At 40.6% G+C, this 24,163-nt stretch overlaps 1 protein-coding gene across 12 annotated transcripts in view; it reads right to left on the reverse strand.

Moving 5' to 3' along the window:
* Positions 1–23,771, reverse strand: part of DGUOK (deoxyguanosine kinase) — a 49,329-nt gene extending 25,558 nt beyond the window's left edge. For 11 of the 12 annotated variants that reach the window (XR_008662709.1, XR_008662711.1, XR_008662707.1 and 8 more), the window contains exons 1-3: positions 23,568–23,771; positions 10,679–10,791; positions 13–200 (exon numbers count right to left, since the gene is read on the reverse strand). Coding sequence is in view for 4 of the 12 variants with exons in the window: in XM_055312321.1 (XP_055168296.1) it covers positions 13–200; positions 10,679–10,791; positions 23,568–23,751 (485 nt within the window). In the remaining 8 variants the exon portion in view is untranslated. The remainder of the gene's footprint in view (positions 1–12; positions 201–10,678; positions 10,792–23,567) is intronic. The other variant, XR_008662714.1, reaches the window with a different exon arrangement.
* Between the last annotated feature and the right edge of the window lie 392 nt (positions 23,772–24,163).

Below are 24,163 nucleotides of genomic sequence, written 5' to 3' on the forward strand. Positions count from 1 at the left end.
TCAGGGTCTTACCTGTCACTGTACACGGACCTCTCAAAGATCTGTACCGCCTTCCTTGCCTGTAACAGTTTCTCAGGGAAGGGCTCCAGCTGTACTTTCAGGCGGCTCATAAAAGAAAATGTCTGGAATGTGTAGGACCATCGTGCTGGTTCCTGGTACATCATATCTAGCAAGTTTCCAAGACTTTGGGCAGTGAAGGCCTAGAGGGAAATTGCAAAAAAGGAGAATTTCCTAGAAGGTGTATTTATCTCATAGTGTTTCCTCTCCATCTCCATGGTTTAATAATCAATGAGGGAAGCAATTACAAACATTTCCTTCTACTAAAAAAACATAATCCTATCCCCTAGTTTCATCAAAGCTATATAATCAAAAAAGAGATTTTCCTACCTGATGAACTGAGAATTTGAGAGGGAGAAGACATGCCACCTTCAACAAACCAGAGAAGAGCAGAGGAAGAAACACACAGAGAATCAGGACATTCACTGTTTGTGGAGTCGGTCTGACAAGGAGTTAACCAACAACTATCTAAGACTACTTGGAATTAAATCTTTCCATTGTAACACTATGTCCCCTCTCTTTTGAGCTTCCATCTGTGGCTGTTTCTTTATAAAACTTCAACCCAGACAAGAAAGCAATGGGATTTTTTTTTTTGAAAATCCAACTAAACCAAATAGATCTCTCTCTCTCTCTCCTACCGAAGGGATTAAAACAAATAAAACCTTCCTCCACCATTCTGGAGACTTTATGAAATGTACCTTGAAGACCAGCATGTGCAGGTGGGATGATGTGTGAGATATCAAGAGCCTTGAATTCTTTCCTGGGCTCTGCCACTGACTCAGGACAAAAGTGAATTTTGTACAAAGTACTTTGGATCTGAATTCATGCAGTCACATCAACTGAAGGCCTACATGGATGAGGTGTAACAAAGGGTCAACACTGTCAGGGGTACAGAAAACAAAACTAAGATTTATTTTCAGTGTTCACATGCTATTATGTCATTTAACCTTCAAAACAGCTTCATGAAGAGGGCACTACTGTTATGCTCATTTTCTTAAGGGGCAAATTCACTCAGAAAGGTCAAGTAACTTACTTATCCAAGGTTTCAAGTTAAGTGTAGAACAGAGACTCAAACCTGGCTTCCCCTAACTTCATTCTAATGCTTCTCCATATAAAGACAAGCTGGGAAGTAAATGATACATGGAATTTCCACTGACAGAAATGGGGACAAGTGCATTTGGAGTGGAGAAAAAGAGGAAAGGGAAAAGGTTAAGACAACCACAAGTGGTCCAATTTGGCTAAGTATCAACCACAGATTCCAAAGAAAGATCCCAGCTCTTTGAAAGGCTTCATGGGAGCAATGTAGATAGAGCAGAATGGATCACATGTTTTTCTTCCTTCCAATCCTCCAACCCTCAAACACGCAGCAGTCTCACAAATGGCCCCTGGTTAAGAGCTGGAAGTAGAAGCAGGAGAACGAATGTGAATCCACTTGGGTGTCTGTCTAATGGTGTCACTAGAAACTGTAGGGAGCCCTTGGGGTGCAGCATAGTTATGAGACTGCATGAAAGCCCACTGAATGGAGTGTATACAGATGTACTAGGTTGACCGGGTGGGAGCTATTCCATCAGCAGCCTTTGGGCTACCAAAGAGAGACTGTTCTGTAACAAAAAACTGTACAGGGCAAACAATTTCTGAAAGAACCCATCTCAGCTACAGAACAAATGCAAACATCCTTTCAAACATATAAACAAAGAGAGGGACCATAACCGGATATAGTAATATTCAGCAATTCAAAGGGAGAAAACTAATGTGTATGCTCAGGACAAGCAGCCCCTTAGGAGACAGAGCTGTTGCCAGAAACAAAAGAAAACAGAAAAATCTCAATGAGATTCAAGAGATTGCCACACTGATAAGAACAGGCTGTCATAAAAACAATAATATAAAAAGAACATTCTTAGAGGAGAAAAATGCAATTGCCAAAACAAAGCACCCTATGAAGATAGTAGCTAGCAGACTATATACTGCAGTAAACCTAATTAGTGAATATTATACAGAATATAAGCTTGAGACATTTTCCTTAAACTAAGAGAAAAAAAATACCCAGAAAATTATGACAGAAATGAAGACACATAGGTTAGAAGGAGGAGGAGATCTGACACTGTGATATTGTTCTAGGGTATTTTTTGCCTTTCCTTTCTTTCCTCTGGAAAGATATATCAGGATGTAATGTCACTTGTGTTCCACCCCACAGTAATGAATTTTGTTTGAATTGTTTGAATTTTTCAAACAACTTTCCAAACAAGAGTTAAAATGATCCACAACTCTATAGTACCTATAGCTCAGACAAAGCTACCTAAAGAAATGAATATAGAGAAGGGAAATGCCACCCCCAACAAAGAGATAGGCAAAAGAAGACCATTATTCATAAGGTATGTGTCTCTCTTACCAAATTTCATCATCACTGAGAATCATTAATAGAACCATGTAGTATCTAGGTATTTAAGAACAAAGTTTAAAACCATGGTACAAAAAAAAATAAATAAATAAAACCATGGTACAACTAGAAGTTATAGTAAGAAGGAACTGATCTCATACAAGAGCTAAAGCCAAAGAAAAAAATTAAAGAAAATCTGAGACGTGACACTTTCCACTAGAGAAATTCAGAGTACCAGAAAAGATTTCATATATATTTACTTATACAGCTTTCATAAACACACACACACACACACACACACACACACATGCACAAGAACCTACAATAGGACCTATCCTGCCAAAATGCTGACAATTCATAAAAATAAAACAAAAACCTAATGGTGGAGGAAATCACATGAATTACTTATTTAAAAAAAAAAGGACTGAAACCATATAATACTTCTCTACAACAGAAACTACCTTTTATATTCCAGAGCAAAAGGAAGACATTTTTAGACAAGCAATCACTGAGAAATTATACCACCCACATACCATTTCTGAAAAAATTCTCTATATTTCAACCAACTGAAAAATTAAGAAATGGGAAGATGTGGTAGTAAGAAAACACTGGTCAGTGATCAACCAGTAGAAAAGAGTTAAGCGTAATAACTAAAGAACTATTATTTACATGGCTATGAAATTGAATGTCGCATTTCTATTGTTAAAAAAGAAATTTCACAATGTAAAAACATTCTGGATCTACAAAATTTCAGATAATTTCAATATACCTGACAAGGTAATAAAAAAGTAGAGTTCTGTTTCGGCTTCTTTTTCACAGAGACTCCAATAACACTGAAAGATAGGTTTAAACGTGTACATTTTTGTAAAATTTTTATTTATTTACGATAGTCACACACACAGAGAGAGAGAGAGAGAGAGAGAGAGAGAGAGAGAGAGAGGCAGAGACATAGGCAGAGGGAGAAGCAGGCTCCATGCACTGGGAGCCCGACGTGGGATTCGATCCCGGGTATCCAGGATCGCGCCCTGGGCCAAAGGCAGGCGCCAAACCACTGCGCCACCCAGGGATCCCCTAAACGTGTACATTTTTAATTTACGTGTTTCTGTTGTTAGGATAAAAATAGTAAGTTTCTCATATGAATAAAGAGGAGAAAAAGGAAAGAAAATAAATATAACAAAAAGGGGAAAAAGGAGATGAAAGCACAAAGTAAGGTGACAGAAATAAATTAAACATAAAAAAAGACAAATTCCAGAAAAAGCAAACCCTAACACTGGACAGAAACTAAAAATCCTGTAAAAAAAAAAATACCTATAACAAGATGACATGCATTGGTACAGGACAAAGGGACAGGAAATCCACAAAATAGATGCAAATAAAAAGAAAGCAGATGTGGCAAAATTGTATTTAAAAAAAATTAAATGCTCCAAGAGGGTTTTTTATACTAATAAACCAATAAAGACTACACAAAGGAATCATGAATCTTTTTTTTAATCATGAATCTTTTTACATGCAATTAATAGAAATATAAGAGCAGAGCTAATTTGAAAATACAAGGAGAAATGGATAAAAGTATAAAACTTTAACACATTTTTCTCAGAATTTAAAAAGTAGACCCCAAAAATGAGAGCTTATTTTAAATTGTTACCATTAAATCATTATTATTTTTCACATACCTGGAATTGAGGTACATCTTACAAGGTTTACGTTATACTTAACTTTTTTTTTTAAGATTTTATTCATTTATTCATGAGAGACACAGAGAGAGGGGGAAGGAGACATAGGCAGAGGAAGAAGCAGGCTCCATGCAGGAAGCCCAATGCGGGACTCAATCCCAGGACTCCAGGATCACACCCTGAGCTAAAAGCAGATGCTCAACTGCTGAGCCACCCAGGTGTCCCCTTAACAGACGTTTTAATAATTCCTTAGAAGTATTATTAAATTGATTATGTATCTTACAATCAATGGCATCTTAGAATTTATAATATATGTCACATCAAACTCCATACCTTAGAGATAATACATCCTTCTTAAAAGTCCATGGTACATTTACCAAATTGATCATACCTAAAAATCAATAATACATAAGCCATGAAGAAGACCTCAGCAAGTTCCCCCAATTAGAAACTGTATAAGCCCTATTGTCTGACCATAACAAAATAAAATTACAGTAAAAAAAGAATGCACACACAATATCTACTCAGAAAATGTAAAATACCTTAAAAATATTTCTAGGGCAAAGAATAAATCAAAACTACAATTATAAACTCTTTAGAAATTTTTTCTTTTTTTGTTTTTTTTTAAGATTTCATCTATTCATTTGTGTGTGTGAGAGAGAGAGAGAGAGAGAGAAAGAGAGCACAAGCAGTGGGGGCAGTAGGCAGAGAAAGAAGCAGACTCCCCGCTGATGAAGGAGCCCAATGCAGAACTCTACCCAGGACCCCAGGACCATGACCGGAGCCGAAGGCAGACACTCAATTGACTGAGCCACCCAGGTGTACCTCTTCGGAAATTTCAGTTAAAAATCTTGTATAAACCTTGTATATCGGGATCCCTGGGTGGCGCAGTGGTTTAGCGCCTGCCTTTGGCCCAGGGCGCGATCCTGGAGACCCGGGATCGAATCCCACGTCAGGCTCCCGGTGCATGGAGCCTGCTTCTCCCTCTGCCTATGTCTCTGCCTCTCTCTCTCTCTCTGTGTGACTATCATACATAAATAAAAATTAAAAAAAAAAAAACCTTGTATATCAAACTCTAGAAGACAAGGCCAAAGCTTATCTCATGAAGAAAATTTTCAGTCACAAATGCTTTTATTATTAAAGCAGGAAAAAGGGAAAAATACACAAACTAATCATTCAACTTAAAGAGCTTTAAATATACAAAGAAGTTCTTAGAAAAAATGAGTAAATTCAAAGGCCAAAATCAGTGAGTTATAAAGCAAGTCCTAAGAGAATTAATGAAATCCATGAACTGGGTCTTTAAAAAAGAATAATTATCAAATCTCTCTCTCCCAAAATATTTTTTTAAAGAATTTATTTATTTATTCATGAGACAGAGAGAGAGAGAGAGGCACAGACACAGGCAGAGGGAGAAGCAGGTGCCATGCAGGGACCCTGACATGGGACTCGATCCCTCGTCTCTAGGATCACACCCTGGGCCGAAGCGGCGCTAAACCGTTGAGCCACCTGGGCTGCCCATCTCTCCCCAAATATTAACACAAATGAGCAATATCAGACAAAAAAACACAGTAATTCTAGATTAAAGTATAAAAAAAGGTACTAATTTTACACTATTAAATATGAAATCTCAATAAAAGATTTAAGATTCTGCTTTTTATTTTAAGATTGTATTTATTTATTTGACAGAGAGAGAGCACACAAGCAGGAAGAGGGAGAAGGAAAAGCAGGCTCCCGTTGAACAGAGAGCCCCGACATGAGGCTCTATCCCAGGAGCCTGGTATCACGACCCAAGTGGAAGGCAGACGCTTAGCCAAGTGAGCCACCAAGGCGCCCCAGGGCAATTTTCTAAGAAAACAAAATTATCAAAATCAATTCAAGAAGGAAAAAAAAAAAGTAAAACCAAAAACCCACAAACCCTGAATGGCTGAGGAAAACAGCTGTCCAGTAACTATTCCCCCCAAACAGCACTGAATCCATATTATTTAAAAAGTGCTTTCTAGTCTACCTTCAAAGAATAGGTAATTCCTACACTAAAACAGTGTAAAACTTCTCAATTCATTTTTATAATCCTGATGGTAACACTTGTCACAAAACAGTAATACCAATTAAATATACAAATATACATGCAAATATCAGAAAGGGAGACAGAACATAAAGACTCCTAACTCTGGGAAACGAACTAGGGGTGGTGGAAGGGGAGGAGGGCGGGGGGTGGGCGTGAATGGGTGACGGGCACTGAGGGGACACTTGATGGGATGAGCACTGGGTGTTATTCTGTATGTTGGTAAATTGAACACCAATAAAAATTAATTTATTAAAAAAAACAAATACACATGCAAAACTTCAAATAATCTATTAGCAAATTAATGGAACAGTGTACCATGATCAAAAGGGTTCATTCTAGAATATACAGATGGCACCATTATCAGATCTACTGACTAATATTAAGAGATTAAAAAACACACACACTCAATTTATCTAAGAAGGCTTCTGATGAAAATTCAACATCTGATCCTGAGGAAAACAGTTCCTATCCTAGTAATTAGAAGGGTACTTCCTCCACATGATCTATTGAAACAACAATCACAGAACTTAACACTGATACATTAGAGGTAGTTTCATTAAAGACAGAACAAGATAAGCCTGACTACCATCAATGCTATTATAGTTAATACTGCTCTGGAACTTCTACCCAATAAAAGAAAACAAGAAAACAGGTGAAGTGTGGATATTTGAAAACTTACAAATGGGAAGTATTTAGAGAAAACCATTATTTTCTAAAGCCTCAAGTAAATAAAGCAAAAAAAAAATTATAAGACAAACAACAATTAACTGCTTTCCTTTAAAACAATAATAATCAGTTTGAAAAAGATGATGGGAAAACAGATCCCAGTCACAATAATAAGAAAATAAATAACCACTCAGGAATAAACTAAACAAGACTACTTCTATGAAAAGTAAATAATGACTTGGGAAAATAAGCCTCCTATAACTTTCAAAGTCACATAAAGAGCAAAATAAAACCATAATAGTAAGAGGAAGAAATATAGGCATATGTTTTTATAATTTTGGACTGTGAGAGGTCTTTTTAAACTTTTTTATCAAGGGCAGTAATTACAAAGAAAAAGATCTGACTATATAAAAAATTAGAAGTATTATACTGCAGAATGCATCATATATAGAGATATAGATATATAGAGATAAAAGAAAAATGACAAACTGGGGAAAGGATCAGCAATATGTGACAAAGAGTTAAGATATTTAACATACAATGAGTTCTCATGAAGCCATTACAAAAATTTGAAGATCTCAGTGGAAGGGGGGGAAAAAAGTAAGAGGTTTGAATAGGCAAGTCACTAAACAATACTAATAAATGGCTGATAAACATAAAAAGACATTGAATTCACTGTAATCAGAGAAATGTATAACAAAATAACACACTGTTTTCTTGCCCCTCATATTAGAAGGGATGAAAAACAATACTACTGTCTTGCCAGAAGTATGGGAAAAGTGGTACAGCTTTTCTGAAGGAAAATTTTGTAAACTATAACAGGTGTCAACAAGGTGTGTAATTTTTGGACATTACAATTCCAATTGTAGATTATCCTAAGAGAATACAAAGTGCACAATATTTAGCTATTAACAAGAAAAGAGATATTCATCATTGTAACAGGAAGAAATTCATATAGTACATATATTAAATATATCAATTACATTAATTAAATTAAAAGATCATAGTATGCAGTATACTGCATTTAATGACACTGCAATCTTTAAAATTACTATGAAAGGAGGACCTTATATATCAAAGACCAAGCAGGTAACAATTACAATTTTTGTTTTGTTTTTTATTTTTATTATTTTTTAAAGATTTTATTTATTTATTCATGAGAGACACAGAGAGAGAGGCAGAGACACAAACAGGGAGAAGCAGGCTCCATGCAGCGAGCCTGACGTGGGACTCAATCCGGGGTCTCCAGGATCACACCCTGGGCCAAAGGCAGGCACTAAACTGCTGAGCCACCCGGGCTGCCCATGAGCCACCCGAGCTGCCCCAATTTTTGTTTTAAAAAAGTAAATGTAGGGATCCCTGGGTGGCGCAGCGGTTTGGTGCCTGCCTTTGGCCCAGGGTGCGATCCTGGAGACCCGGGATCGAATCCCACGTCGGGCTCCCGGTGCATGGAGCCTGCTTCTCCCTCTGCCTATGTCTCTGCCTCTCTCTCTCTCTGTGTGACTATCATAAATAAATTAAAAAATTTAAAAAAATAAAAAAGTAAATGTATATATGTTTTATACATTCATATAAGTGTATGTAAATATATACATTTTATCCTAATTAGAAAGAAAGCTAAGAGAACTAAAACATTAACAATTTACCTCTGGATAATGGGACTATATAAGTATTAGGTATTTACTGCTGCATAACAAATTGTGTCAAAGTTCGGTGCCTTAAACAAAAAATGTTCATTATCCTAGTTCCTTTGGGTGAGGAATCAGGACCCAGTTTAGCTGGCTGGTTCTGCCTCACGGTTTCTCATGAAGTTTCAGTCAGGATGTTTGCTGAGGTCAGTCATCTCAAGACTTGACTAGGGCCGAAGGATCCACTTCCAAGACTCACTCACACTGCTGTTAGCAGGTAAACTCAATCTCTTGCATCACGGGCCTCTTCACAGACAGGATGCTTCATGACATGGCAGCTGGCTAACCCCAGAGCCAAAAGTGATCAAGACAGAACAAGGCAAATGAGACAATTTCTAAGGCCTACTCTAGCAAGTTCCACTTTTATTCCTGCTACATTCTATTCATCAGAAGCAAGTCGCTAAGTCCAGCCCACACTCAAAGAGTAGGGTTTACCTCTTAAAGGAAAGCTCATCACTGGGTGTTATACTATATGTTGGCAAATCGAACTCCAATAAAAAAATATACAAAAAATAAATAAAGTCAGAGACTGGGGGAAAAATTAAAGAAAAGCTCATCAAACAATTTGTGGAAATATTTTTAGATTTCCACAAAAGGTAACCTGTGGCATACTCAGAGAAAGGTATGTAATTTAATTTCTACATGGAAAATAAGGGATGGGGTTCCCTGGGTGGCGCAGCGGTTTGGCGCCTGCCTTTGGCCCAGGGCGCGATCCTGGAGACCCGGGATCGAATCCCACATCGGGCTCCCGGTGCATGGAGCCTGCTTCTCCCTCTGCCTATGTCTCTGCCTCTCTCTCTTTCTCTCTCTGTGACTATCATAAATAAATAAAAATTTAAAAAATTAAAAAAAAAAAGGCAAATAAGGGATGCCTGGGTAGCTCAGTGGTTTAGCATCTGCCTTGGGCTCAGGCCGTGATCCTAGGGTTCTGGGATCAAGTCCCACATCAGGCTCCCCATAGGGAGCCTGCTTCTCCCTCTGACTATATCTCTGCCTCTGTGTCTCTCATGAATAAATAAATAAACATCTTTACAAAAATGGGAAACGAATTTCACAAACACATACATACACACAGAGACACAAATCTAAAAAACATATGTCCACAATAAGTATGACATGCCTGCCAAAATAGGTAACACAATTCTGAGTCGGAATAACAGAAAAATGCCACCTAGAACAAGTTCTATAATATTCTTTACCATTTAGAATACCATTCTTAGTAAATTCTAAGTGGAAAAACTAACAAACTGGATCTTAATGCCTAGACAAAGTTACTTCAGAATGAGGGACAATCTGGAAGAAAATGGTGTTTGGCTTGAAAGTAGGCTCAAAGATGAGAAAGAGCAAACAAATCATTTCCTTCAACTATACGAATGGTTGTCATGTAGAAAAGTTAAAAACATAAGAGGTAGAACTTGAACCAATGAGTCAGAGTCACAGGGACGCCAAGTGGTTCATACAAGAACTTTCTAACAATTAAGAGTTTTGTTAAAAACCAGAAAAAGCCACTGAGTGAAATGTTCCTGGTGGCTACAGGAGGAGTGTGTGGATTGCGGCAATGTAGTGCCATTCCCTCAGCTACCTCTAAGATTCACATCCAAACTCCTACTCACATGAATATGGCTGGTGCCTTCACAAAGCAGAAGACCTAACACTAGGTTCTACGTCATGAGGCTTAAGTGAAATGTACAGTGCTCAGCATAGTGTGTGGCAAAGTGTGTGCTTTATAAATGTGGGTTCTTATTTCTGCATTGACTCAGAGTGTGACAAGATGTTTGTGAAGTCCCTTCCAATTTCTAACACTTCATAAATAAGTAAAAATCACTATAATTAGCTATTAATTCTGAAGGTCAGCTTCAGTAATATACTCAAAAGTAGGAATGACAAAGCCAGGATGGCTGGACATGCTTTGGGAAACCACAAAGAACAGAGGCAGTCACTTATGTAGACATGTAAAAACCACAAAAATCAAAACTAAACATATTCAAACAAGACATATCCTCTCTGGCATATGAGGTCTGCTTTCTGGAATGAAAGTATTTTAGAAAAGAGACTCAAACTGGGCTGTTTCACCTACTCAGAGCAAATTAGATTATTACAATTAGTTTATTCACCTGTGCCTGCCAACTACCCACCACAACTGAAAACTTACTTTTTGGGTGCCAGGAGCCTGGACTTTCTGCCATGTTGCTACAGGTTCTGTAGCTATGTGCCACTCTGGGTAAGTTTTCGTGAGTAACTTCACAAAGGTGGACTTTCCTACAGCTGCAATGCAAAGAGCATGTATTGGGACACTTCCCAAATCCGGGCGGAAGGAGAAGGCTGCTACTAAACTCTGGTACTGAGGCCCAACTTAAGGCAACAAGTACCAGTTTTCCCAATTTCAAAGCTCAGCACCATACCACTGTCCAACTGATGATGGGTGAGGCCGTGCTAACACAAGCAAGAGGGTGGAAAATGCCCTTAAGATCTGACTTGCAGGTTAACACCTTAACCTCCCAGAGGCAGAGTAATTTAATAACAGTTGAAAATGTAATAGGACTACCAAAAGTAGAGGAAATCAGCTACTTAAGTTGTCAGGCTTGAATCATATTTATTTTGTGACAGAATAAAAAAAAAAAAGATTTTCAAGGAAGAAAATGAAGATTATGACCCTCATTCATTCAACAAACCTAACCAGTCTTTCCTGGAGTCCTTACTATGGGCTCATAGTGCTATGTCTCTGCCTCTTTCTCTGTGTCTGAATAAATAAACAAAATCTCAAAAAATAAAATAAAAACATAAAAATGAGATGGAATCTTATCATTTCCCTGCTTAAACCATTGCCATGGACTTCTGATTGCCCTTAGAATAAATTCAAACTTCTTACCAGGCTAGGAGGCCCTCGCTGATCTGGCCTCGCCTGCCTACCTGCCTTTACATACCTCTGGAGCCACTCTTCTCCCTCACTTGACCAGGCCTCTTCTAGGCTCAGGCTTCTCTTCTGTCCTGTCATACACTAAGTTCTTTCTCTTTCCCTGCCTTTGTTTATATGGCTCCCTCTGCCTGGACTGCCCCTCCCCTACCCCGAGCCTGGCTAACTCCTCACCTTTCAGATCGTACCTCAGACAGCATTTTCTTCAGAGGAAACTTCCCTGGTCTCCTGAGCTCTATTATAGAGTCATCCTGCATTTTTCTCTCCTAGCATGTAACAATTTGGTATTAGTTACCTCGGTGTTTGTTTAGTATCTCCCATACAACCTCTTGAGGGCAAAGTCCATCCTATGTTTTGTTTATCACTGCACCCCCTGCGCTACCCAGATGTCCTCCATCTCATTTTTTAAATTAATTAATTAATTCATTAATTTTTTATTTTTATTTTTTAAAGATTTTATTTATTTACTCATGAGAGACACACACACACACAGAGAGAGAGAGAGAGAGAGAGAGGCAGAGACATAGGCAGAGGGAGAAGCAGGCTCCCCACGGAGAGCCCAATGTGGGGCTTGATCCCGGGGACTCCAGGATCACATCCTGGGCCAAAGGCAGGCACTTAACCACTGGGCCACCCAGGAGTCCCATCCCATGTCATTTTTAAAAGATTACTCTCCCAGCTGTGTAAGAACAGACTGACACAGAAGTAGGCAAACCAATTAGAAGATAATAGCAGCCTGAACCATGGGATGGCAGGAGGTGGAAAATAGTGGTTGAGATGAAATCACCCTACTACAACAAATTACCTCTTCCCATTTACGCCAATGTCTGGCCCATAACCTCCCTGCACTCCAGATTCACTATCCAAGCATAGGATGTCCCACAAACACCTCAGTTAATCTGCTCCCTACATGAATGAAGTCATCATCATCCCCACCAAACTGAACGTCCTCCCATAACCCCCAGACCCTGGGGGATGGCAGCAGCATCCACTAACTGTTAGAACTTCTCCCTCCAAACCACCTCTGCCAAACCTCAAGGAGCCATCAAGTCCTTCCGCACCTGCCTTCTACATTTTCCCCATCTGTCCTTTTCATTCCATTCCCACCTCCAAGCTCATATTCAGGTTCTCATCTTCTGCCTCTGAGTCTAGTTTTGCCCTCTTTAATCCATCATTCATACTACAGCCACAATGAACACAAAATAACACTGCTTAAAACCCTCTTGACAGGGCAGCCCCGGTGGCCCAGCGGTTTGGCGCCGCCTGCAGCCTGGGGTGTGATCCTGGGGACCCGGGATCGAGTCCTATGTCGGGCTCCCTGCATGGAGCCTGCTTGTGTCTCTGCCTCTCAGTCTCTCTCTCTGAATAAAATAAATAGATCTTAAAACAAAACAAAAAAAAAAAAAAAAAAAAAAAAAAAAAAACACCCTCTTGACAGTTCCCTATTACCTTCATGACAAAATCCAAGGTCTATAAGACACATCAAGATCTGGTCCCTGCATGTACCTCCCTGGCCTCAGCTTCTTTTAGGCACCTTGAACTGCTGACTAAACCCCTTGCAACTCCAATCCTGCCATGTTCTTTCCTGCAAATGTGATTTTGCATATGCACTCCCATTTCCTGGAGCACCTTCTCTCCTCACTTGTCACCTCCTACTCAATCTTTGAATCTGCCCAGATGTGCTTCCTGTATAAAGCTTTTCCAGACCCTGACACATCTGACCTGGACTAGCTAATCATCCTTTATACTTGGCCTAGAGTTCTGGGTAAGAATTCATCACTGCAATTTTGATTTTTATTTAACAAATGTTTAAAAAAAAACCACCTCGCTCTGTGTCTGAATAAACAAAAGCTAAATAAAAAAACATTTACTTAACATTTGTTAAATAAAAATCAAAAAATGACTTAAGAGTATGTCAGAGTTCAATTCCCTCTATCATAGATGATCTTTCTCAAACAAATTGTATCCTTAGGGAGAATCTGAATGGAACCAAAAGAAGGAAGGGAGGCACCCTTCAAGTCAATTCTATCAGCCACTTGAGGTTACTGATCAAGAGTGAAGGGATGGGGATGATGCCTGGGTGGCTCAGCGATTGAGCATCTGCCTTTGGCTCAGGGCACAATCCCAGAGTCCTGGGATAAATTCCCGCATCGGGCTCCCTGCATGGAGCCTGCTTCTTCCTCTGCCTGTGTCTCTGCCTCTCTCTCTCTCTCTCTCTCTGTGTGTCTCATGAATAAATAAAAATCTTAAAAAAAAAAAAAAAGGAGTGAAGGGATGTCTCAGAAGAGCCCACACATCCAATATGTGCCATTGATTACACACCACCACCCCAACTCATGTCTGAACAACACAGGGTAAGAACAAACAACACGAATCTGTGTGCTCTGTACAGTCATGTTCATCTCTCAGTTCCATCTCCACCCAGCCTATGTGTGCCTTTGTACATCCGCCCAGTCTCTTCTCTTCCCACACTTCAGTGAATAAATGCCTTCCCCTGCTCTTCCTGGCCTGTGTCTAAATCCTTTCTGCCTAAGGCCCCACCTCTTCCATAAAGTTTAGAATGTCTCTAGGTCACATGGAATTCCTACCGCATTGGGCAACTGAATCAACTAATACTTAACTATTTATGAGATGTTTTGCATTTAATTGTTTTGATTGCTTCATTGGGTCTTAATTTTGGTTGCCTAACACGATCTGACTCGCTGGGGTTGGGGCCTAGGAATCCACAATTATAAGTATGTTCCACATGATCCTGATGCATACTTATATTTGAGGTTGCTATCCAGAACAATTTGATCAAAATCAACAGAGGTGGGTTTTTTTTTTGTTTTTTTAAATATAGGTTCTAGGGACGCCTGGGTGGCTCAGTGGTTGAGAATCTGCCTTCAGCTCAGGGTGTGATCCCAGGGTCCTGGGATTGAGTCCCACAACAGGCTCCCCACAGAGAGCCTGCTTCTCCCTCTGCCTGTGTCTCTGCCTCTCTCTGTGTGTCTCTCATGAATAAATACAATCTTAAAAAAAATAAAAATTAAAAATATAGGTTCTAAAACCACATACCAGACTAGTGAATAAAAGCCTATAGGCTGCACCAGTTCACATTCCCACCAACAGTGTAAGAGGGTTCCCTTTTCTCCGCATCCTCTCCAACATTTGTGGTTTCCTGGCTTGTTAATTTTCCCCATTCTCACTGGTGTGAGGTGGTATCTCATTGTGGTTTTGATTTGTATTTCCCTGATGGCAAGTGATGCGGAACATTTTCTCATGTGCATGTTGGCCATGTCTATGTCTTCCTCTGTGAGATTTCTGTTCATGTCTTTTGCCCATTTCATGATTGGATTGTTTGTTTCTTTGGTGTTGAGTTTAAGAAGTTCTTTATAGGGCAGCCCAGGTGGCTCAGTGGTTTAGCGCTGCCTTCAGCCCAGGGTGTGGTCCTGGAGGCCCAGGATCAGGTCCCACATCGGGCTCCCTGCATGGAGCCTGCTGCTCCCTCTGCCTGTGTCTCTGCCTCTTTCACTGTCTCTCATGAATAAATAAATAAAATTTAAAAAAAAAAAGAAGTGCTTTATAGATCTTGGAAACTAGCCCTTTATCTGATACGTCATTTGCAAATATCTTCTCCCATTCTGTAGGTTGTCTTTTAGTTTTGTTGACTGTATCCTTTGCTGTGCAAAAGCTTCTTATCTTGATGAAGTCCCAATAGTTCATTTTTGCTTTTGTTTCTTTTGCCTTCGTGGATGTATCTTGCAAGAAGTTACTGTGGCTGAGTTCAAAAAGGGTGTTGCCTGTGTTCTCCTCTAGGATTTTGATGGAATCTTGTCTCACGTTTAGATCTTTCATCCATTTTGAGTTTATCTTTGTGTATGATGCAAGAGAGTGGTCTAGTTTCATTCTTCTGCATGTGGATGTCCAATTTTCCCAGCACCATTTATTGAAGAGACTGTCTTTCTTCCAATGGATAGTCTTTCCTCCTTTATCGAATATTAGTTGACCATAAAGTTCAGGGTCCACTTCTGGGTTCTCTATTCTGTTTCATTGATCTATGTGTCTGTTTTTGTGCCAGTACCACACTGTCTTGATGACCACGGTTCGGTGTCCATCGAAAGATGAATGGATAAAGAAGATGTGGTTTATGTATACAATGGAATATTACTCAGCCATTAGAAACGACAAATACCCACCATTTGCTTCAACGTGGATGGAACTGGAGGGTACTATGCTGAGTGAAGTAAGTCAATCGGAGAAGGACAAACATTATATGTTCTCATTCATTGGGGAATATAAATAATAGTGAAAGGGAATATAAGGGAAGGGAGAAGAAATGTGTGGGAAATATCAGAAAGGGAGACAGAACATAAAGACTCCTAACTCTGGGAAATGAACTAGGGGTGGTGGAAGGGGAGGAGGGTCGGGCGGGGGGGTGAATGGGTGATGGGCACTGAGGGGGGCACTTGACGGGATGAGCACTGGGTGTTATTCTGTATGTTGATAAATTGAACACCAATAAAAATTAATTTATTAAAAAAAAAAGCCTATAGGCTTGTCATGAAGCACCTAACAGACTGACAGGAATTACAAATTGGTTGAGTTTATATATTTATCAGATGCCTGCCTGTCTTGAGTAGCCTCTACTTTAAAATATTTGGCATAGATGGGCAAAATTTAGATTGCAGGTTGCTGATTAAATCTAAAACATGGTCCCTGCCTGTCAGCCAAAAAGCTATTTTAATTAATAGGAAAAGATTAAGGCAATTGAGATGGCTGAGATTGAATGATTGTTGGAATTACATTTTTTGGAAGTTAAAAATAATCCAAGAAACTACTGCAGAGGAAAAGGGCCCTGATGGTTAGAGAGTGCCAGCTTCACCTCTGAAATCAGACATTATTAGTTCATCTAAGGGCAGTCAGAACTCTGAGAAACTGACTCATGCCATTTAAACACACAAAACCCGGAATGCCAACAAATTTGATGTAATGGAAAATATACAATTCCAATTACTGGAACATTTACACCAGGGCAATACTTCTACTCTGCATTCCACTGCCCATTCGAAACTTCTGGAAAGCCAGTTTAGTAATCAAAAGCCAGTTGCAACAAAGAATGACAATAAATTGTGGTGGCAGGTCCTCAGAGCTGTGCTATTCAGGTTGCTATAAGGCTCAGAGCCTGGGTCATCTGCCATAGGGCAGTATTTCTTAAGCTGTATTCCAATGGAACTCAGCTGTGCCAGGCACCAACCACAAATATGGAATAATTTTAAAAGATAAAGTTATATATTTATATTAAAACCACACACAGTGTAACCTTTTTAGTGCTAGAATATCTAAGCATAAGTTTTTTCTTCCTGCTTGGGTTTGACTGTTGGGTTTTTATTTTGTTTTGTTTTTTTTAAGATTAATTTATTTATTTGGGTGGGGAGGGGCAAAGGGAGAGGGACAGAGAATCTCAAGCCGACTCCTGACATAGGGTTTGATCCCATGACCCTGAAATCATGCCCTGAGCCAAAATTAAGAGTCGGACACCCAACTGCTGAGCCACCCAGGCACCTGTTTTTTTTTTTTGTTTGTTTGTTTGTTTATGACCTATGTTTTAAGTGTTCCCAGGGGCTTCCTAAGAGTAGTGTTGTCTGCTTCTTTCCTGCTACACTGGCCTCCTCCTGGCGAGAAGAACACTCCTGTCCACCAAGCCACTCCTCTTCATGTAGCACTGGGCAAACAAGATAAATTCCTTCCTTTGTCTGGTCTTTATGCAGAGCACCAGCCTCTTATGATATCATTTTCACAATTTATTTAGATCCTAGCTTCACTGTTATCTCTCAATAAACTTTTTAATATCATGAAATTTGGGAGGTATCAGATCTCAGAATCAAACTTTCCTTTCAGGCCTTAGCTATTACTGAACTTTATTATATGTGCCTTGACTTGAAAAAGGGTAGGAGGTACTTTCTTAGTATATTAGTTCAACATGTTGATTTTTATCAGCACCAGGACTGTCATTCCACAAACTGAATCAAAGAGTTCTGTCAGTAATTTCCATCCTTTCCTAAGTCATGTTTTTTTTCCTTCCACAAATTTTTCTATAAACTACGATGCCCGCTATTGCTATGTTCTGCTAAAATCTAGCAGTAAGATACTATCTGATATAATACCCCAAATATGTTATTTTCAACGTAATACAGTTGTATTTCATACGAGCCTCTTAAACATACCATCACCTCCAGGCATTTTCCTCTCCTGAGCAAAATGAAATATGTGGCAAACATCCAATCCTGAAACCTTTTACCGAAAAGCAAACTAACGCAGTAAATATAAAACTTCTTAAACAAAAAAGTCTTCCAAAGAACATTTAAAGCCTGTATTTCAGGCACTGCAGTTAATGCTGTCTCCATCTATTCACTCTTACTGACTCACTGGATGTTTTATGGAAGAGCTACCAAGTGCTAGGTACTGTAACTTAAGTGATGAATGAGGCTAAGACCCTGCCCTCCAGGAGCTTATACTCCACTGGTGAAACAAAGCACCCAAGGTCAGAAAGGCTCTGGGCCCAAAAGCATTCTGGGCAAACTTAAGAAAAATCACTCAGCAGGCTTAAAAGAAACTTAATACCTTTTGCCCTGATTCCTCTTACTGTTTTTCCCTTGGAAAACTATGCTTACTAAATAGATGGATAGATAGATAGATATAGAGACGTTGTTCCCAGTTCCCAGCACACAATCCAAACCCCTCTTGTTCTGCATGAGCCCCTCACTGATCTGAACACCTTCCCCCCTACTCTGCCCACCACTTGATTCATTCTTTCACTGTCACCTTCTCGTGAAGCCTTCATGAACTCTCTCCGGCTCCACTTCACCCAGAGGCAGAGCTAACCACTGCCTGCTCTGATTTCCCAAGGTATTACCTTATAAATATTTGTTGACCCATGACGTTGATCCATGACTCTCTCCCCTTGCTCTTTGAAGACCTTTGTCAGTCCATGTCAGTTCATACAAAGGATACTCCTTTGTATCCTGAGTATCTAGCCAGGTACCAGGAAAGGAGATGGATGGAATGAGGTGAATCACAGAAACAAAGACTTCAATATACAACGTTTAGAGTAAATGGGCATTTCCCCCCTACGATTCTTTCCAATTATTTACATGCAATAAAAGCAATAGATGCACATTAGTGACGTCAGAATATACAGAACATGCTATTAGGGAAGCTCTCTCCTCTGCTTTATGTACAACTCTCTAGACTGTGAAAGTGACAACGTTTCTTCTTTTTTGGTTTGGTTGAAAATCAAAGTGAGAATGCTCTAAGACGACTCACTGCCAGAATGAGCAGCAATGAGCTCATACAGCAATCCTTTCTTCAAATGAGTTCTGTAATTATAAAATAACCGGCTTTTATATATATATAACTAACTAGGAAGCAATAATACACTGCAGCCATGAATGCACTTACAGGATAGATTATTTTATTTCTTACATTTTAAGGGATTGTAGGCACCAAGCTTTTGATTTTCAATCACACATGACATATGCCTTCATAATTCAAACTAGGTGCCATTAGGTGCTACTTCACTGACCCATTTTCCTTACATGTTGTGGTCTGTACTTAAAGGAGCAGATCAACAGACTCAGAGTAGCACAACTATTACAAAAGTCCCTCTAAATATATCTAACTTGAGTTAGGACAGGGGTTTACCTTCCCCTATTCAGGTGTCCTGGAGAGGTGCTAATTTGTTTGGGGATGTCACCTGTGATTAGAGAATGAGATCACTCCTGACTTGATTGTAAAGCAGTTTAAAATATTCCCTCCGTGGGCACCAATGACTAACTTCCACATGGTACCACACCATAGGAGTCAAGCATCTGATGAACACTGAAAAAATACAATGGGTCAGGCAGGGGGCTAGGGGCTGGTGATGCAAAGATGAGCCAGACACTAAGTGGCCAATCCAGAGAAGGTGTTGAATGTGCAAACAATCCCCACAGAATTCAAGTGCTGCAACAGCTGTGGGTACAAAATGTTACAAGAGCACACAGAGGAGGCAGTGACTAATTCTGCCGGAGGACAGTCATCATGGTGTGTGGGGTGATGGAGAGCAGTAGGAGGTAAAACTTGGAACAGCCAGATTAGGGTCCCACAGTCCACTCGCCATTAGTCACATTTTCCTTGGGCAAGTGCATTCACTCCCAAGGCTTCAACAGTCACCCCCACAATCAACAGCCTCATTATCTGAAATCTCCATCCCATCTCTCCTGGTTTCAGGCATATTTCCTAATTTACCTCAGAACATCTGTCTCTGTAGGTCTCAGAGGCACCTGATAACCAAATATTTTACTCTTACCTCCCCAGACTTCCTCTTCCTTTATTCCCATCCTGTTTTCAGTAGCATCCAAACTGTAAACCTGTCAACTTCTATGCTTCTAACCCTTACCTCCAAGTGGCCACCTAGTCCTGTCAATCTCACTTCCAAAATCCCTCTCAAACCTCCATTTTTCTCTGTCCTTCCATTCCCTCTGTCCAAGTCTGCATCTTCCCACACTCCAAATACTATGACAGCCACAAAACTGGTCTATCTACTCCAAATTCTGTTCCTGTTCATTCACTCGACACAATGGATGCCTGGCGCTCTGGGTATTGTAAGCAAACAAGATAAGTGCCTGCTTTATGGAGCTTTCTGTTCATTCCATCTGGCCAACTTCTTTTTCAAAATTAATCTGGTCACGGCACATGCTGGCCTCATGTCTTCAGTAGCCTCTCACCACGCAGCATGGTGCACAGGCTCTTCAACATCTGGCAAGTCTACCCTTCCAGCCTCTTGTTCTGCCATTCAGGCACATCTATTATGAAAACTGCATGTATCTTCAGGCTTTACCTTGGAAAATGTTACCTCCTCTACCTGCAACATTCCTTCCTTGTCTTCCCCTTGGGGATTCCTAGCCCAGAGATTTGGAGTTTCCACGCCCAAACAAACACTCATCACATGGTACAGAGATTATGTTTAGAAGTCTGCTCCTCCCACCTGGTTATGAGCTCCTCATAGGACAGGAACTGTACCACATGTGAGTCTGCCCTCAATATAAGGCATTCAGTAAGTCTTGGTCTGAGTGAAAGCAAGGAACAAGTATATACATCTAGAAAGGTTCAGAAGCAAAGGTCAGGAAAATTGGGAGAGGGAGCAGCTCAAACTTCATTCCATGGCCTGTGTCCAAGTACTTACTGTGTGAAGTACGTCAGTAGTTCTCTGGGCTCTTGAGAACAGAGCTGCCTTTAGAGGCATGTTTCCCAAAGACAGAACATGGTTAACACCATCAGGCAGGGAGGAGGACCCTCCCTTCTCAATCTTTTTGATGTTTCTGATTCGGCTGGAGAAACACACAGCCATGGTGACCGGTCTCATTTTCGATTCAGGGCCACTAGGTCCAAGTGGGTCCTTACTACTAACTGGCAGCTCTACATTTTTCTTGCTCACTCACTAGACTAATTCATGTCTTTCCTCTCTCTTCACGCTTATTCTGCTTAGCTGAGCCTTCTTCCTATTTCACTGAGAAAACCACCAAAGTTCCAAGTTCCCACCACACCTACTCCAGTCAGTACTCATTTCTGTTGCCATTCACACTGTTAATGGGGATAAACCATGCTCCTAGCTTAGGCTAATCTCTCCACTTCAGCAATAGATTCCATTCCTTCTTGCTTACTAAAGTCACTCCAGTAATTACATCCTGTCTCCTGCTTCACCAATTTTTTCCCTCTCTACTTACTAGACCATTCCCACCAGCTTACAAACATGATCGAATTCCTCTCACAAAAAGAAAAAACTAGAAACAACCCCCTCCAACCATCTTCCCATTTCAGCTACCACCCTATGTCTCCTCTTTCCAGGAAAACTTCCCAACAGTTGTCTTAATCCCGGGTCTCCTAATTCCTCACCTCCCATTTTCCTTGAAACTATGCCAGTCAAACATTCACCCCTACCACCCCTAAAAATTGTTCTTCTCAAGTTCACCAAAAAAAGTTCTGTTACTTAAACAGCATTCCACAGTTGAACATTCCCATCCCCTGAACATCTTCTTCACTTGGCTTCCAGATATCCTTCTTTCTCTTTTGGTTTTGCTCTGACCTCGGTGGTCATTTCTTCTCAGTCTCCTTCGCCTGGTTCCTTCCCTAATCTCTTTAACATGTGGGTGCCCCATGGCTTAGTCCTTTCCATCAACACACACAGTCTCCTGGCTTCAAATTCCATCTACATTTGTACCTCCAGTCCAGGGAGACTGAACTTCAGACTTACATATCCAACTGGCTCTTCAACATCTCCACTTAGGTATCTAATAAAAAGCACAGAAAAACCTAACACACCTAAAGATAAAATCTTGAAGCCATCCCTGCCCCCAGTCTGCTCTTCCCATCCTTCTCCATTTAAGAAAATTTGCAACTCCCATTTTTCAAGTTGCTCAGGCCAAAATGATTTTTTTGTCTCCCATTCCACATCTGCTACCAAATCCAATTTGCCCTGCCTTAAAAGGTAACTGGAATCCAACTGTCTCTTACCAGTACCGCTATTACCCTGCTCCAACTCATGGCAACTCATCATTGCAATAACCTACTGACACCTTCTACTTTCAACATATCAGCCAGTCACCTTTTTATAATTTAAGTCAAATCATGACACTTGACAGCTTAAACCTTTTCCAATGGTAAGTAAAAATCCACCATGGACTGCAAGACCCATACAATCCATCCCTTACCTTCTTCACATCTCATCCCATTTCATTCTCCTCCTTGCTCACTCTGTTCCAGCCACAACAGCTTTCCTCCTGTTTCCTGAACATACTATCTACCTCAAGGTCTTTGCACTTGGTCTCCCCTCTGCCTGGAAGATTCTTCTCCCAGATTTCCCTTAATCCCTCATCCCTTAATTTTCTCCATCACATTCATTACTATCTAATATACTGTTTACTTAATTTGTATTGTTTATTACTTATGGCTACTAGAGTTCCACAAGAGCAGAGATTTGTATTTGTTCTGTTTGGTGCTTTATCCTCAAGGCCAAGAACAGTGCTGGCATACGGAAGTTGCTCAAAGGGTTATTTACTGAATGAATAAAATGAGAAATTCTCAATTTGTGGCTAGAATGTATTCAATCCTCAAAACCTGCTAATCCCTTTAGGGCTCAGCACCTTAGCTAGTAAAGGCGCCAAGTCAGAATTTAATAGTGAACTGAAGTGTTTTGCTTTCTTTTTTTTTTTTTTATTGCTTTTTATTTAAGATACTGGGTCTCTACTCTTATGAAGTTACTTTTATTTTTTTTGAAATTACTTTTAATACATGTTTTAAGTCTAAAAGTTTGAGTTTCTTCTAAGATATTATATGGGACTATTAGAAAAACATGGTAAAATTAATGTAAGTGGTATCTGAATAACTGAATTTTGGGAACTCTTAGGGTAGGGCTGCCAGATAAAATACAGGACACCAGTGAAATTTTAATTGTAGATTAATAATTTTTTCTAGCATATGTCCCAAATATTGCATAGGACACACACTAAAATGGTATGTTACCTGAAATCCTATCATATATATATATATATGTGTGTGTGTGTGTGTGTGTGTATGTGTGTATATATATATATATTTTAAGGTTTTATTTATCTATTCATGAGAGAGAGAGAGGGGGGCCAGGGACACAGGCAGAGGGAGAAGCAGGCTCCATGCAGGGAGCCCGACGTGGGACCGATCCCGGGTCCCCAGGATCACACCCTGGGCCGAAGGCAGGCGCTGAACCGCTGAGCCACCCAGGGATCCCCTGAAATCCTATCTTAAATGAGCACCTTTCCCCGCCTAAATCTGGCAACCCTATCTTAGGAGAACAAGGAAATTACACCTTGCTCTTTGTCACATCCATTTCGATCACAAGCTGGTAGAACTCTTGTCCTATCTACAGACTTCGTGGCTGTGGAAGAGTACTGAAGCCTGACATCCTAAAAATCAAAAAGACAAAGGCCTCTTTGGGAGGTGAAAGGCCCCGCGGCACAGACTGCGGGGGAAGCGGCGGCGGGGGCGGGGGCGGGTTTGGGACTGGGAGAGGTGGTCTGGGTCCAGCTCCCTTTCTCAGCCTCTCTGGCCGCAGCCACTTTTCGGCCCTTACCAATGTTTCCTTCGATGGAGAGACTTCGAGGCCCGAGCTCCGCGTGCAAGCCCCTGGAGGGGCACACGCCACCGACTGCGCTCTGTGCCATGGACCTGGAAGGTGTTCGCAACAGCCTTCGGAGGAGCCGGCCCGCAGTCATTCCACCCACGACTTGCGCAGCGACCACTTCCGCCGAGAACATTTCCGCCCGCGGTACGGCCTTTCCAGCGCTCGGGCGCACCTATGACGTCAGGAGATCGCCGGGCAAGAAGTGGGTGTGGCGAGCTGCCTGGGGGAGGGGCCAAAGGGACGGCTGTATTCTCGCGAAGTTTGCGGAGAACGTAGCTAGATGCGGAGACTTCCCCTGCTGGGGTGCGGTGGCCGCGCCCGCTGAGCCCCTTGGCTATCGTGGGGCAAGCAACATAGTAAAAGAAACATAAACTCACCAATCTCATCACCTTTGTATTTTCGTGCAACTTTAAAATAAGTCATAACTAAAGACAAAGCAATTGTGATTTTAAACGAGATTTTCCCCAGGTGTTTGTTTTCTGCTATTTTTTTTTCTAATATAAGTAGAAATTGGGCTATTTTAAGTAGGAAAATGACGCAGTCTG

Source organism: Nyctereutes procyonoides, unplaced genomic scaffold (genome assembly GCF_905146905.1).
Source record: "Nyctereutes procyonoides isolate TBG_1078 unplaced genomic scaffold, NYPRO_anot_genome, whole genome shotgun sequence".
In the NCBI taxonomy this organism is placed as follows: domain Eukaryota; kingdom Metazoa; phylum Chordata; class Mammalia; order Carnivora; family Canidae; genus Nyctereutes; species Nyctereutes procyonoides.